The sequence below is a fragment of the Nelumbo lutea genome, chromosome 3 (genome assembly GCF_056320005.1).
Source record: "Nelumbo lutea isolate HS-2025 chromosome 3, American lotus-T2T, whole genome shotgun sequence".
NCBI classification, from domain to species: domain Eukaryota; kingdom Viridiplantae; phylum Streptophyta; class Magnoliopsida; order Proteales; family Nelumbonaceae; genus Nelumbo; species Nelumbo lutea.
The window spans coordinates 29,243,116-29,259,826 of record NC_142686.1 but is presented as its reverse complement, the minus strand read 5'-3'; the positions used below and the strand labels follow the sequence as shown (position 1 = coordinate 29,259,826).

The window sequence follows — 16,711 nt, the reverse complement described above, 5'->3', positions numbered from 1 at the left end:
GATTTCTTAAATCTGAATTTGAGATCAAGGATTTGGGAGATCATTAGTATTTTTTGGGCATTGAAGTTGCTAGATCTAAGGATGGTATCTTCATTTCTCAGCGTAAATATGTCCTTTACCTCCTTGCTGAGACTGGTAAACTTGGAGCTAAACCAATCTTCACTCCTATTGATCCTAATCATAAGCTTTTTGCTACAGATGGTGAACTTTTATCTGATAAGGGAGTGTTTCGGAGATTGCTTAGGAAGTTGTTATATCTTTGCATGACTCGGCTAGAGATTTCCTATGCAGCAAGTGTTATTAGTCAATCTATGCATTCTCCCAGAGATACTCATTTAGTTGCTGTAGAAAGGGTTCTGTGTTATTTGAAAGGTACTCCAGGGAAAGGTATTCTATTTGCCAAACATGGACACATGAAGCTGGAAGCTTTCACTAATGCTGATTGGGCAGGATGTATTGATGATTTGAGATCCACCTCGGGTTATTGTGCTCTGGTCGCTAGGAACATTGTTTCATGGAGGAATAAGAAACAGTCTGTAGTTGTTAGATCCTCAGCTGAAGTAGAATACAAGGCAATGGCACATGGTGTGTCAGAATTACTGTGGCTACGATCCCTTTTAGAAGAATTGAGGTCGACTATGAGAAGCCGATAATGCTCTACTATGACAACCAAGCAGCTATCAATATTGCACATAATCCTGTTCAACATGACAGAGCTAAGTACATTGAGGTTGATAGGCATTTTATAAGGGAAAGAGTTTCCTCAGGAGAAGTTTGTTTGCCATTCATCACATCAGAAGAACAATTGGTTGATATCTTGACCAAGGGAGTTCTGAGAGGGAAAATGACACACTATATAAGCAAGTTGGGCATGATTGGCATTTATGCTCAGCTTGAGGGGGAGTGTAAAGAGACTGGGCCGAATGGGTCTTAGTATATTCTCTTGTAATATTTTTTCTATTTTCCTGTTAGATAATGGGCCTACTATTTCTTTTTGTTTGATCTCTTTATGTTACTGCCTAGCTGGCCGTCCACTTAAGGGCATACTTGTAATTATTTTAACATTAAATTTTAGTAAAAAGGATTAGAGAAGGGAGGGAAGGATTATTCGAACCTTTATTCTTCTTCCTCCTCTTTTCTCCATCTTCTTCTCCTGTACTGCTGCTCTTACTTTTCTTCCTCATTTTTCTCTCTAATTTTGAAGTTTACACCTATTTTTGAGGACTGATTTACATCTAATCTATATAGCATTTCTGATGTTTCTGACTTATTTCTTATTTGTAATTGGTTGACATTTCCATCAAAACCAATATTTTAAACCTTGATCTTGACAATAGTGTGCTGTTACTGTTTCAACAAATCTGAGAATCTGGGGGGAGTGATATCTCATCTGCACAATGTCATTCTCTCACGATTATGTTACTAGAATAAGCCTTGAAAGAGTTACTAACCGACTGAGCATTTGATGGTTATCTTGGCAACAATGTGCTATTATAATTATAATTACTACTAATACTACCACCACTACTACTATTACTTTTTGAGCAAAAGGTAAAGTAGCATTATATTCATCATATAAAACATCATTTACAAAACATGCACATGAGTCACTATACAAATCCTTGAACTGGGAATCGCACGGACGCCCAAATCTTGCGGAATAAAGGGGCGAATTTCAAAAAAAAATTTCTCTCCCTTCAACTAGGAATCACATTCCTTATTTATAAAATCATATTTTCAAGGATCATTCTTGAACCATAAACTGAATCAGATCTGAACCAAAAGGAGTAGGAGAGGATTATACATGATATGGAGAAATAGTATCCCCCAACGAAGGTATTCACGCCCAAGGAAAGATCCAAAGACTGCTCCCACTGAAGATGGCGCAGTGCAAGATGGAGCAGAATCAGCAGTGTTCCTCTCCAAGAACTCTATCATTTGCAAGAAACAACAGGATGACACATGAGCACAGCTTCTTATTAATTCTTTTTCAAAGAACTGATGTCAAGATCGAATCTTGACTTCTCCCACAACTGGAGATCGAACTAGAAAACAGGGCGGCAAGAACAAGGAGGCGGCAAGAAAGAATTCTGCAGGGTTGCTTAATTCTTTCTTCTGTGATTTCAGCTCTGAAGAGGATCTGATTATCTGTCTTCTAAAGGTTGCCGCCCCTTCATTCTTTTGTTAACCTAAAAGATCAGAGCTGCTTATTCAAATCATATTTGGATCAGCCCTCTCTTTAGGTGATAAGGATAAACCCTTATCTTATCTGTAGATTAGGTTGGTTTTCTCATAATCTCATTAGGAGGTTTCTAGATCTGAATCACATTCAGATTTGGACTCTCTGAGTGGATAGGGTCTGTCTGCTAATCCATATCAGAATTCGCCCCATAATCAACTAATTAAATAGCTCAGTTCGAAATGGGCTTTAGGCCCATTAAGCTTATGTGCTCACTTAACCTTCCCAACTATTGCTCAGTTGGGCTTCCTTGTATGGCGTGGGACTCAAGCATTGATCTACACATCAGCCACATGGGTTCGGCCCAACCTTTGTTATAAGGCCTGGCCGAATATACTGTTATGGATAGTGCACCCCCTGAAACCCATCAAATGGGTTCTATGGTCCCAACACTTACCCTAAGTGGTCCCTGGGCCAAGCCACCTTGTAACACCCAGGGACTGTGGGCAGATGCAAGATTAGCCCATCAGGTATTATCCTCAATGGTCTTACACTTAACCTCTCAGCCCATAATGATCATACACTGCCCAACAAGAGAGGACCTCTCCCTCGGCTACAAGGAACAGTGTTGCACTCTCTGCTTATATGGATTCTGGGAATTAAAACCTTCTTGCAAACATTTTAGAAACTATACTATATATACTTTTATATCTCATATAAAATATATTTTGCAAAACAAATCTCAATGATTGAAATCGGCTGCTGGCAGTCTTGGTTTCCATCAGTGAGAGTGCATCCCCGATCATTACCTTTGTCCGACAAAGGGGCTGATCCTGTCACTACGATCACCCACTCAGATGAATTCTTAGACTGTCCCAACATACTTAGGTTTTGACCCCCGCTAAGGATCTCACTGATTGGTATATCAAAGACAGCCCAATCCGACACCTAGTGTAGTATCATAATCGAGTCTAGGGGTCGGGTGTAACTTTCCAGTTTTTCCCATCAATCTCCAAGGTCCAGGGCAATACTGGAAATCTGCCAGTTCATAGATTCAATTAATCCTACACTGTATGTGCCTAGGGTCTCACCCTGGTAGCTGAGACAGGCCACCCCAACCGACTTGGTGGCACCACAGTGTTAGCCTTATCAGGATAGGTCTCCCCAGATCGACTCACTGACTGTGAACATTCTAAACTAACATGAGTCTTAAGTGTCTAGTTTAAGGGTATTACACAGAAACATACCAAGGGAACATGAATTAAATATGCACTTTTATAAACTCATAAAGTACATCATTTTGATTGAAGCTAAGGGCATACAAAACTGTCTAACAATCTTGGCAACAATGTGCTATTATAATTATAATTATAATTACTACTACTACTACTACTACTACTACTACTACCATCACCACTACTACTATTACTTTTTGAGCAAAAGGTAAAGTAGCATTATATTCATCATATAAAACACCATTTACAAAACATGCACATGAGTCGCTATACAAATCCTTGAATTACTTTTCTCTGAAATACTCAGAAAAAGTTATCACAAGCAAACACCTGAAAGGTCACATCACAAACAAATACTTCCCTGTCATTTATCTTATTTCCCCCGAGTCTTTGCTTGGATTTGGGTGGGAAAAATTCATGTTGTAAATGTAAAGCAAAGCCACTACTTTCTGCTTCTGATTTTTGCATTTTGGCTCCTAAAACAGGATCAAGTGGAAGAGCAATGAACTTCTTGCCATGTTTTCTGTTGTTTTAGCAGATTTTTAATCAATGGGGTAGGGGGTGTAATTCTTCTAAAACCTCTTGATATTTCACATCTGTCCCATCTTTCCACTTCCCTGTTAAAAGATCCCAAGGACTATGATATCTAAACGTCAAAAGAGATCAATGATATCGTCTGGAATCATGGAATAGATCTTGAAGAGAGATGTAACAAATGACACTATATAATCAAAGCTCTAAGAGAACATACAACTGAAGTGGAGTACATACAACATACAACTCTCACTTAGCAGCTTAAAAGGAAAAAGAAGACACCTTAGTTTAACTGATAAAAAAAGAGCCTTTAGTTTGACCAAATCAGCCCCTGTATACTTTGGGAGGGGCTGAGCTTCAATACAAAACATCCCTACTTACATTATACCTGGCCAGAAAATTGGATAGCTTATTGGCCAATATCCTTTTTCTAGCAGAATAAGAATATAAGATGTTCCCTCTAGACTCCAAACCATCTTCCTTGATACAATTTAAATAGCACCATGGCCTATTACCGTATCTCCACCTTACCACTGCTTGTGAATCATTTACCCCTCCATTGTGCTTTACTCTAAAGAGGCCTTCAATCCCACGTTCCTCAAAAGAGTAAGCATTTCCTCTCTTGTGAAATCACCAACACTAGCTGGGGTGGAATATACCTGCAGTATCTCTCCCTCATGACTCTTGACAAGCCTCTTACGCCTGAGAGTCCTGGGCTTTCTGACAAACAGCCATCAAAGTTAAGTTTCATTGCTCTTTGAACTGGTGGGGACCAGACCTGTTCGTTGCTTCTTGAGATGAGGCAGCTACTGAAACCTCTATACTCATCTCTAGTGTTAATCTGATATGCCACCTTAATTGTAATATCATCCATTAGGGCCTTGGGGAGTTTCTTTTCTATTGAAACACCCTAGCATTCTTCTTGAGGGCTTGATTTCAAAAACTGAAGAATTTCACATTGGGAGGGAAGAGTTCTATGATATGGTCATCAGTGCATCAGGGAAAAAGCATAATGGGAGTAACTTTATCTTACAATTACCAATCTTTATTCCTAGGCCTGAAGGGATAGCAACTTCTTTGTGACACTTGAGGAGGGAAAGCACCTGGTGCATTTCTGAGCCTTTGAGACCCTTAAGGATACTTAAGCCCAAGACACCCTTTGTTTCATTTGTTTCTGAGATTAGCCAGTCTCCACTGCTACTCTTTGTTTGCATCAAGGCTATTTATTCGTACATCATAGATTTACGAGTATGATGAACTTCTTTATATTTCTTGTCATCTCTCATCATATGCAAATTCCTGTCCTGATATTGCCATTTATTGAATGAAAAGAAATTGCCATTTGGATCTACTTTACTTCTTCTTTATTTTTATTTTTATTTTATTGTCAGCTATTACTTATAATATGAACATATGATATGTACAATTAAGGTTCAAAGTATTGATATGGTACTGTATCGTATCTTTGAGTATCCGATACACCTGTTTACAGGTTCATGAACCCAACTTTTTTATTGATTAAATAATATAAAAATCTGTATAAAAATGAAATTTGGAAAGAACTAAAAAAAATAACACGTGTGGCCAAAAATTATCGATAGGAATGGCAATGAGGCGGGGATTAGATTCCCCGTTCCTGACCCCAACCTTGAATCCCGTCGGGGATAAATGTTGTCCTCCATCCCCGATCCCCGGTGGGGATGGGTTCCCCGTGGGGACCTGAATCCCTGAAAATTTTAGTTAATAGTATTTTTTGAAAAATAAATTTATTTAAAATAAATAAAAAAATAAAATATAAGTAATATTTAAAATATTTTTGATATATATAAATAATATCATATATATATATATATATATATATATATATATATGTGTGTGTGTGTGTGGGGGGGGGGGGGGCAGGGCAGGGACCTCACTCCCAATCCCAACCCTGATTGGGGATCCCTATTAATCCCCACCCCCGAGCCCATCAGGTTGGGGCATTTGAGCGTATCAATATGTGTACAATAAGATGTTTCAATAGCTACTGCTACAACCCCTTACACCTGTGCATCTAATTGTTCCTAACCTTTTTTCCCCCGAGGAGGGGGTCTAGATGTGTGTTGGGTTTTGTAGTTTTGGTTTCTTTTCTGGTCTTGGTTTGGTTTTGGTATGAGATATTGGCTGCATTTTTTGGTATATGGAAAGGGGCTGCTAGCTGCAACATCATGTTTTTGCTTCGACTTATTTTCTTCTTTCTTTAATTCTTTAACCCTTTTTTCATTTTTCTCTTTTCTCTGTCTTCTTTCTCCTTTCATCTTGAGTTAGGTTTTTATTATTGTTAAATAAGTTTTTTTGACCTTTTATGTGATGATTGTTACTGGTTTTGTTTTCTTTTCCTTCTTAAAAACTGTCTTTTTTTGTAACTGTACCTTATCATATCCATGCACATGAACTTCTTGACATACTTAAGTAATTTGATAAGGTCTCCACTTAATTCCTAAATACTCTCTTCCAGGGCGATATGATTCGTCATGGGAACAAAATGGTGCTTTAAGAAGTTCAGACATGTGTACTCCAGATGCACAGGTAGTCAAGGTTCCTTTTCTTGGTATTTCTATGAGTTTGCTAAACATTTTTGACTGGATTACTTTATTTTATTTAGATATTTTTTCTGAAATAACATGGTGATTGGTTGTTTGTTTTTTCTTTTGTAGACTTCAAATGATTGTGACATGCCAAAGGAGTCTGAATCTCCACGTTTTCAAGCACTACTTCGGGTTACAAGTGCTCCTAGGAAAAAGTTTCCTGGTGATATAAAAAGCTTCTCCCATGAATTGAACTCTAAAGGTGTACGGCCTTTTCCATTTTGGAAGCCCCGGGGCTTAAATAACTTGGAGGTAGTTTTATAACCTAGTTGCTGACGGGAAAGTATAATACCTTTTTCTCTTGTTAATTCATGGTGCTTTTGCTGTTCCTTTTTGTTTCTAACACTCTCATTGTTCCATACAGGAGGTTTTGGTTGTAATACGGGCAAAATTTGACAAAGCAAAGGAAGAAGTGGACTCTGATCTGGCTATTTTTGCAGGAGATCTTGTTGGAATTCTAGAAAAAAATGTAGAAACCCATCCCGAGTGGCAGGAAATCATTGAAGATTTGTTGGTTTTGGCACGGTGTTGTGCTGTAATGTCACCTGGTGAGTTTTGGCTTCGGTGTGAAGGCATAGTTCAGGATTTAGATGATCAACGCCAAGAACTTCCCATGGGCATGCTGAAGCAGTTGCACACTCGGATGCTTTTCATTCTTACCAGGTGTACACGATTGTTGCAGTTTCATAAGGAAAGTGGATTTGCAGAGGATGAACAACTTCTTGGTCTTCATCAATGTAGAATGATACATTCTGCTGATAAACGAGTTTCATCAGGCACAGGAAGGGATGGGAAGACTTTTAGTGCTGCAAGGGGCTCAAAGGCAGCATTTAATAGGAAATTTTATAGTCAAGAGCAACATGGCTTGGATTGGAAGAGAGAACATGCAATACAACCCATAACTTTGCTCTCACCCCCTGATGTAGAAACTAAAAAGAATATTCAATCACTTTCAAGCAGGGAATGTATAGCTTCTTCAAAGAAACTCCCTTCTCTTGTAGCAAAATATCAGAAGGATTCTGTCCCAATGAAGGATGGACAGTATGGCATCAAGATTGATTCCTTGAACATGTCAAGCAACAGGAAAGAAAATTATGATACAGATCTGGCTGCTATTAGGCCTTCTGAACTTCCTTCTAGCAAGGATTTTACTGCATATCCTTCTGTTCTTTCCAAGCACCAGAAAAAGGTTTCTTGGGGCTACTGGGGAGATCAACAGAATATTGCTGATGAAAGTTCTATAATTTGTCGCATTTGTGAGGAGGAGGTTCCAACATCTCATGTGGAAGACCATTCAAGAATCTGTGCTATTGCAGATAGATGTGACCAGAAAGGTTTAAGTGTTAATGAGCGTCTTATCAGGATTGCTGAAACTCTTGAGTCCTTTTCACAAAAGGATTTGCACAATGCACTTGGAAGCCCAGATGTTGCAAAAGTTTCAAACTCAAGTATCACTGAAGAATCTGATACTCCATCTCCAAAACTCAGTGATTGGCCCCGTAGGGGCTCTGGGGACATGCTTGATTGCTTCACAGAAGCTGATGATTCTTTTGTGATGGATAACCTAAAGGGTCTATCATTTATGTCATGTAAAACTCGTTTTGGTCTAAAATCTGATCAAGGATTGGCAACATCATCTGTGGGTAGCATGACTCCTCAATCTCCAATATTGATGCCAATAATTAGCCAGATAGACTTGCTATTAGCTGAAAAGGGTGCATACTCTGAACTTGAAGATCTTCCACAGGTATCTTGTCTATTTTCATTTAATTAGTCACCTTACCTTTTCTTTTGCAAGAGACTTGCTTAAGGAGCAAAATTTTATTGCACCAAGTGCAGCGTTACATTGACACATGACCTTTGTCTTTAGATGTCAAGTGGCTTCTCAGTTTCTGGCATATCATGAAGTCACGATACAAGAATGTGACCATAAAAATGTGACCATAAATAAATATCAATTTTCTAAGTAATTTAGAAATACAGTGACAATCAGACAAAATTAAAGAGAAGGTTGGAAATCAATGTGTTGGTAAAGAAACCAAAAAATTCACAAACAACAAAGAACAAATTAGTTGAAGAAAGACCTAAAACCACACAAATTCTTTAGATTCCCTAACCTACCTGTTGATGTCCTGGATTGGCTTTTAAGACTAAAATCTATCAATTTAATACCATAAAGTACCCTTACAATGATAGTACAAAGTGAAAAGGTAGAAGCAACCCTCTTTTCACCTAACCAAAGACCTGATCATATCTCAGTCATGCCTTGACCAAATTGATGAAACTTTAGTCAATGATACTACACCCTTGTGATTCAACTTGTAAGGTCCACTGGTCAAAGGTTTGTGTAGTCCAGCAAGGGGAAAAATAAAATAAAGAAAGAAAGAGAGAAGAAAAGAGAGAAGGAAAGAAGGAAGAGAAGAGGAGGAAGAAGGGAAGAAGTATTCTATTCCAAAAGTTGTAGCTGGCGGCACCTAAGTTGGATTTATACTTAGGGTGACAACTTATAACGAATAGAGAGGGGAAGTGACAGAAATACCCCTACGCTAGTAACATAACATATTACAACACTCCCCCTTCAAGTTGGAGCATATGTGTCAGTCAATCCCAACTTGTCAGTTGTCACACAACTCATTATGTTGCAGATTGTGAATACCCTTTGTAAGGACGTTTGCTAGTTGTTCCTTGGAATTGATGTAAGGAATACAAACTTCTCCCTTTTCAAGTTTTTCTCGTATGAAATGCTTGCCAACTTCAATATGCTTGGTCTTGTCATGAAGAGTTGGGTTGGCCACAATATTAATGGCCACCTTGTTGTCAAAGTAAAGGGACATTGGACCATTAACAGAGAAGCCCAATTCACCAATCAAAATTTTTACCCAAAGAATTTAAGCAACTCCATGAGCAATAGCCCTATACTCAGCCTCAACACTAGGTCTGACCACTAAACTTTGCTTTTTGCTCCTCTTAAGTGACTAAATTTCCACTAACAAAGGTACAATATCCACTAGTTGATTTCCTATCATCAACTGCACTGGCCCAATCTGCATCTGGATAAACTTCCACTTTCATATGACCATATTTCTTGAATAAAATGCTAGTTCCTGGCATAGTTGTCAAGGCGTTGCCTAGGCGACTAGGCACCTTGGCTGGGCACCTCGCCCAAACGCCTTGACAGTTAGCGGCTAGGCGCCCGCTTAGGTGACAAAAATGACAAGGCAGGCGCCTTTTATAATATCATTTATATTGTTGTATCTTATTAATGTATGTGTTAAAAGATTTTATTATATGCTATATATTAATTATACTTCGTTTTAATGTTTTACTATTGAACTTTAAAAGATCAAAGGGTTTTGAGGAGAGAAAAAAGAAAGAAAGAAAGAAAAAAAGAAAGAGGAAAGAAACAATAGAATTATAAAGAGGTTCTTTTTTTCTATTCTCTTTCTCTCTAATTAAATAAAACAAAAACTCCATCCTTGTTTTTCTATTTTACTTTCCATGTTGAATATTTATCATATAAAGTTAATAACCTTCTTTAGCTGCTAATGGATATGAAATTGCTCTGTTAAATACTTATTATAGTAGTATTGTTTTTGAAAATAATGAAATTAATATATGCAAAAGATTTTTATCTATTTAGATGTGATGATTTGCCACATTTTTAGAGGTAATTTAATGTTCTTCCTAAAGAGAATTGCTATTTTTTCAATTAATATACGTGCTGAATGCTATATAAAACTAAGGAACTATCCAAAAGTTAGTTTTTTATATTATAAAATTTTTATGGCCTGGGTGATTAGGCGACTAAGTGCCCCAGTGTTGCCCAGAATCGCCTAGATGCCTTGAAAACTATGGTCCTAGATACTTCTTCAGATATTTGAGAACCCTCTTTGCTGCCTCGAAATGGGAAGTTCTTGGAGTATGCATAAACTGATTGAGGACACCAACAACATAAACTATATGTCTATATCTACCTAAGTCATTAATAGATAGAGAAGTCTTCCTATCAACCTTTGAAACTTCTTGACATCTGTCATAGGTTCTCTAGTACAATCACCAAGTCTATGGTTTTCAGCAATACGAGAATTTGCAGGCTTTGCTCCTAATTTTCCTGTGTCTTGTAAGAGGTTTAGGATATACTTTCTTTGAGAAATGAAAATGCCCTTTTGAGAGTGAACAACCTCAATTCCAAAGAAATTATGTAGCTGTCCTAGATCCTTCACTTCAAACTACATAACTAGGGATTCTTTGGCCTTTTGAATCTTAGAGTCCCAAATCCTTGTAATTACTATGTCATTTACATACACAATCAACATCACAACGTTTTTTTTTTTTATTGGTTCCTTTTGACAAATAGAGTATGGTCAGACTGGCACTGTTTGAACCCAATTTGTTGAAGAGCCAAGTGAAATCTGCTGAACTAGGCCCTAGGGGATTGCTTCAAACCATATAGGTTTTTTTTTTTTTTTTTTTTTTTAGTTTGCAAGATTTCCCTTCACACCCTTGTGCTACAAACCCAAGAGGTTGAATCATATATACTTTTTCTAGGTCATCGTTCAAAAAAGCATTTTTAATATCTAGTTGGTGAAGTTCTCAGTCAAAGTTAATAGCCAAGGATAACATGATCCGAATAGTGTTCATTTTAGCAACTGGGGCAAATGTTTTTTCGTGTAGAGCACAAATTTTTTCCTTCATTGCATTTATCCATTTAGGTATAGATAAGGCTTCTATAACACTTTTGGTAATTGAAACACAATTAATGGTAGTCAGAAAAGCACGAAATGAGGGTGAGATGTTTTCATAGGACAAAAAATGGGCAATAGGGTGCTTAGTAGTACACGATCTAACACCCTTTTTATGAGCAATTGGGACATCAAGATCATTAGTAGAATCATCTATAACAATAGGTTTAGTAACATAGTCTATGAAAAAAAAAGGTTTAGTAACATCAAGGGGAACAAGGATACTTGGATCCGCCTCCATGGAGCTAGATGTACAATTTTTGGCTGCTTGCACCCTTTGAACTTAGCTGTCCCTTATGACGGCTCAAGAAAACACGGAATGGAGCATAGTTTTTAAGGCACCAAGGTGAGGCTAGGCGACAAGGGGGTGGCCTTGTTGCCTAGTCACCTAGGCGATGGATTTTTTAAAGTAAAAACATGTATCCTATGGTAGTTTCCTAGGTTTCATAATCATATTTCCCTAATAAATATCCATTATTTTCATAAGAAAAGTATAAACTTCATGTTAAAGTATAGAAAATCAACATATTCCAACATATTCATGAGATGAAAAAGAAAGAAAAGAAAATAAAAAAAAATATAGGGGCTGAACCCCTATTTCTGATTAGTATATAAACACACAAAATTAGTAAATAAAAATAAGAAAATGCGTTGATCGGAAAACATTTTATGTTCTTTCTTGCTTATTGGTTCAGGTTTTGAAGTCTTTGAGAGTTCAATACAGCATTTAGCAATGTTTGTGTTGATTAAACCCTAATAGATAAGAAAATAATAAAAAGAAATTAGTATATAAACACACAAAATGAAATTAGTATATAAACATTTTTAAAAAGAAATTTAAAAATGTTTATTTTATAATTATAACATAAAAAAATTAAGAATATAAAAGTTTTTTGTAACACGCTATAGAAAACTACTTGGCGATTAGGTGAGGCGAGCCTCCAAGGGCGCCATGTTGCCTAGGCGTCGCCTTGACAACTATGGAATGGAGAAGAGTTAGGAATAAAAAGGAGAGAAACTTGAGGAGCTTGCCTCTCCTCCACACTATTCTCCCCTTGAGGAGAGGCCTGTAAGAAAGGTTCAGACTCAAAAAAGAACACATCCATCGTTACAAAGTACTTAAATGTGACACGATTAAAGCATTTTTCGCCCTTCTAGGAGGATGGATGACCCAAAACAATACATGGAATAGACTTGGGGTCTAACTTACCCTGGATTGGAGACAAATCATTAACAAAGCATTTACAACCAAGCACACGTAAAGGAATAGAAAATAGAGGAGATTGAAGAAAGAGGAGCTGATGTGGGGCCTTGCATTGTAAGAGATGTGTTGACATACAATTGATAACATAAGCCTCAACCATCACAACATCAACTCGTAATCGTTTAGGAACATTCATGTGTAACATCATATTACAAGCAACTTCAAGAAGATGTCTGTTCTTCCTTTTGGCAACACCATTTTGTTGTAGTGTTCTGGCACAAGAGCTTTTATGAAGAGATTCGTGAGATGTAAAAAATTCAGCTAAGTTATTATGAAAGTATTCTTTTGCATTATCAGATTTGAAAATTTGAACTTCAACATGGCACTGAGTAAAAAACATGTGGCGAAAATCTTTCACAATTATGGGTTCCTTCTTCTCTAGAATGCATAGGATATATGAAAGTGTATTTGGAGTAATCATCGATGAAGTTGATAAAGTACTTGTATCCGCCCTCAATGGGTATTTTCACTGGGCCCCAAACATCAGAAAACACAATATGGAAAAGTAAAATGGATCTTTTATACTTGGAGGAAAATTTGTTCTACAATGCTTGCTTAATTGACATGTTTGACATTGCAATCCAATGACACATAAAGACTTAAATAGTTCAGGAAACGTAACTTTGAAAGACTCAAAAGACAAGCGACCAAGGGGATTATGCCATAACCACACTTGACTTTTAGTAGATTGACTCACTGACTGACTCATAAGACTCATAGGAGTTGATGTCGTAGGACTAGCCTTATTCTCCAAAATGTAGAGGCCATCAATCATATCTCCTTTACCAATCGTCCTCCTCGGGGCCAAACCCTGAAAAACACAAGAACACAAAAAAAGGTTACACAATAGTTTAGGGATTGGGCAATACTATTAATGGACAACATATTAATAGGAAGTTTGAGAACATGAAGAGCATGGGGCAAAACAAGTCCATCTGGAAGGGATACGGATCCTTGACCAACAATAGTGGAGAAGGACTCGTCAGCTAGTTTCACTTTGTTCCTACCGGAGAGGAGGGTGTAGGTATGAAATAAATTTGACTTACCAATCATATGATTTGATGTCCCTGAGTCAATGATCCAAGGGGAATCTGGAACAAAGGTAGACACATGAAATGCAAAAGCACTTTTACCTGTTGTAGAAGCAAAGGAGGTAGAGGGGGTAGGAGCCGACCTATCCTACTATACAGTTCCAGGTGATCTCTAAAGGAGTTAATGATGCCTTCCTTAGGGTCAGAACCAACATAATGCTCTTGGGAAGTACCCGTAGTCAAATTATTTGATTGAGAATCTTGTGTAACCAGATTTGCAGAGGTAAATTTCTCCTGAGTAGGCTTTTTTGATATATCTTGATTTTTTTTGCCCACTTGGGCTTCCCAACTAACTCCCAATAGGTCTTTTGGGTGTGTCTAGGCCTTTGGTAATGAAAGCACCACAATTTATCCTTGTCATCATTTATCCTTGATTATTCTTTTTTCATTCCAGTGTTGCCCATCTTGCAGCTAGGGCAATTGGCTGCTTCCCCTTAGAAACATTCATTAGATTTCTTCTACTCTCTTCAGATTGAACTAAGGCATATACCTCCTGTATTGAGGGAATTACACTGCTTCCTAATATCTGCATCTGAAGTGGTTCATAAACTGGATTCAGTCCCAACAAGAAAGCAACACTCTTTTTTTTTTTTTGATAAATAAAGCAACACTCATTGTTGGCAGACAAGTTTTTTGTAGGCTTTAGCATCCTCATCATTCTTCCATTTAATGGTCTGATAATGGTCCTGCTCCTTCCAAGCTTCCATACAGAGGTAAGGGCTGAATAATACGTAGATAGGCTACAGTCTCCTTGCTTACAAGTATATTTTGCTTGGAGCTGATAAATCTTAGCATAATGCCTCTGTTCTAAGTAGGTTGCCTTGGCTTGTTCCTAAATCTCACAAGCTGTATCAGCCCTTAATGAAGTTTTTCTTTACATGAAGCAACATGAAACCCAAAAGCCATGACATAATCATGCTGTTTTTTTGGTCCCATCTATCATGTTCAGCTGTTTCAGATTTTGTTTTTTTTTTTTTTTTTTGATAAGTAAAGAGTCATATTCCATTAATTCAAAGATTGGTTACATGAAAATCCCCTTAGAGAGGCGCGAGGTGCTGCTGCCTCTCCATACAAAAAACACAAAAACTACATAAAAAAGTGCATGACTCTTAAAAAAGACACAAATTACAGTTGCACCCAGAACAATGCTTCCCTGTTTGTCCCTTCTTTTGCCAAGACATTATCAAATGCATTAAATGATCCAGTTCACCACTGTCTTAGAGTCCCCTTCAACCAGAAGCTGCTCCACACCCATTTCTTTTGCAAGAATTATTGCTTGTATTGCAGCTAACAGCTCTGCCCGAATTGAGTTACCAACACCTAAAGGGCCAGAGTATAGTAAGACAGCCTCTCCAGCCTCATTCTTTAGATGTTGGTTCTTTAACTTTCCCATTTATGTAACCAACTTTCCCCTAGCCATGACATATAGTTTAATTCCTTTGGACCATTCCAGATAATTTAGTCCATCAAAGGGGGTTATAGTCATAGAAAAATTCATGCTGTCCGTCCCTCCATTAAGGTTTCCTTGAGAGGAAGTAATACCAGAGGTTGCTGAATCTTCCGTAGTCATTAGACCCAATGTTTCACTGCTGATTTCTCCAAGAAAAGACTGAGAAAAAGAAGTTCTGTACTTAGCACTGTTATTAGTACAAATAATGGTTTAATGACTTTAATCAACTACACAAACAGTGAACAACACACCAACAAGGAGGACAGCAGTACTTCCACTAACTGTGACTTAAAAGGCTTCAAAAAACAAGTTCAGCAGAACCGTAGGTCTGTAAACCCTAGCCGAATAGACATCAGCATATAGAAAGGAGACAGTCAGCCCCTACAACTCCAAACTGTGACATTCACAGCTATCACACACTTAGATATGAATGCAACAGTACATACCTGGAGTACAGTAGTGATTCCACAACCCACAGTCCATAAAAGATTGGTGCAGACCCTAAAGAATGCTGCTCATTGCATTTGGCTGTCCATGAAGGATAGACCTAAAAGCTAGGTCAGTTCAAAGGAGTTTTTTCTTCTTCTTCCAATAAAAAAAACAGCTTTAGATGATGAACATGACCTGAGAAGGTTAAGCCCAGATCAGTGCTCTGATACCATGTAGTCCAGCAAGGGGAAAAATAAAATAATGAAAGAGAGAAGAAAAGAGAGAAGGAAAGAAGAAGAGAAGAGGAGGAAGAAGGGAAGAAGTGTTCTATTCCAAAAGTTGTATCTGGCAGCATCTAAGTTGGTATATACTTAGGGTGACAGCTTATAACAAAATAGAGAGGGGAAATAACATAAATACCCCTACGCTAGTAACATAACATATTACAACTGTTTGACTTTGACCATTGACCAAAGTCTATGGTCTTGAAACCGCAAAAGAAGTTTCAAGCAAACATACTTCTACTCATCTGATTTGGCTTAGAAGCAGTGAGTGTCTAGTTGCATGTGAGTGCTAACTTGTGATAAAATTTGGCTTAGATCCACCAAATAACTTAGGTGACCAAAGTCATTTTGTCTTAGATCCACCAAATTTGGTTTAGAACATTCCAGCTACCTTGCTTAAAAAAGTACAGAAAGTGCCAAATTTAACAAAGGTGCATGCCTGGGCCTAGGCAAGGTGCAAGCCTTGAAATGCACCTTGTTTGTGTGCCTAGGAACGCTTGAGGCACTCCTTTTCGATCACTAGTTGAACCATTGCCTTTCTCACATGTATGGGAATAGGAGTAAGAGCAATAGAAGTTTGCTGATCAAAATAAAATAAAATAAAGGAAACATACATAGGAGACAATCTGCTATGTGAAAGGTGAGATGAGATATCATGGGTAGTAGAATTAGATACTAGCAATGGGAAGACCAAGATCTAAAGAAGGAGGAGCAATACCTTGTTCAGTTGGAGGAGCAGTAGTGTCTATTTCTGGATCAACAATCTTAGAGGTAATATGAAGAGGCCATGATGAGATGGGAGGCAAGCACTCCCTCCTTCTTTGGTGAAAAAGACTCAAGGTCACTCTCCCCCCCCCCCCCCCCCCCCCCCCCCCA

General features: G+C 37.9%; 1 protein-coding gene across 4 annotated transcripts in view; it reads left to right on the top strand.

Annotated features, from left to right (window-relative positions):
• LOC148863917 (putative serine/threonine protein kinase IREH1) overlaps nucleotides 1-16,711 on the top strand; it is a 106,911-nt gene that overhangs the window by 7,269 nt on the left and 82,931 nt on the right. For all 4 annotated transcript variants that reach the window (XM_088977800.1, XM_088977801.1, XM_088977803.1 and 1 more), the window contains exons 2-4: nucleotides 6,446-6,516; nucleotides 6,645-6,827; nucleotides 6,940-8,322. In XM_088977800.1, coding sequence (XP_088833926.1) covers nucleotides 6,446-6,516; nucleotides 6,645-6,827; nucleotides 6,940-8,322 — 1,637 coding nt within the window. The remainder of the gene's footprint in view (nucleotides 1-6,445; nucleotides 6,517-6,644; nucleotides 6,828-6,939; nucleotides 8,323-16,711) is intronic.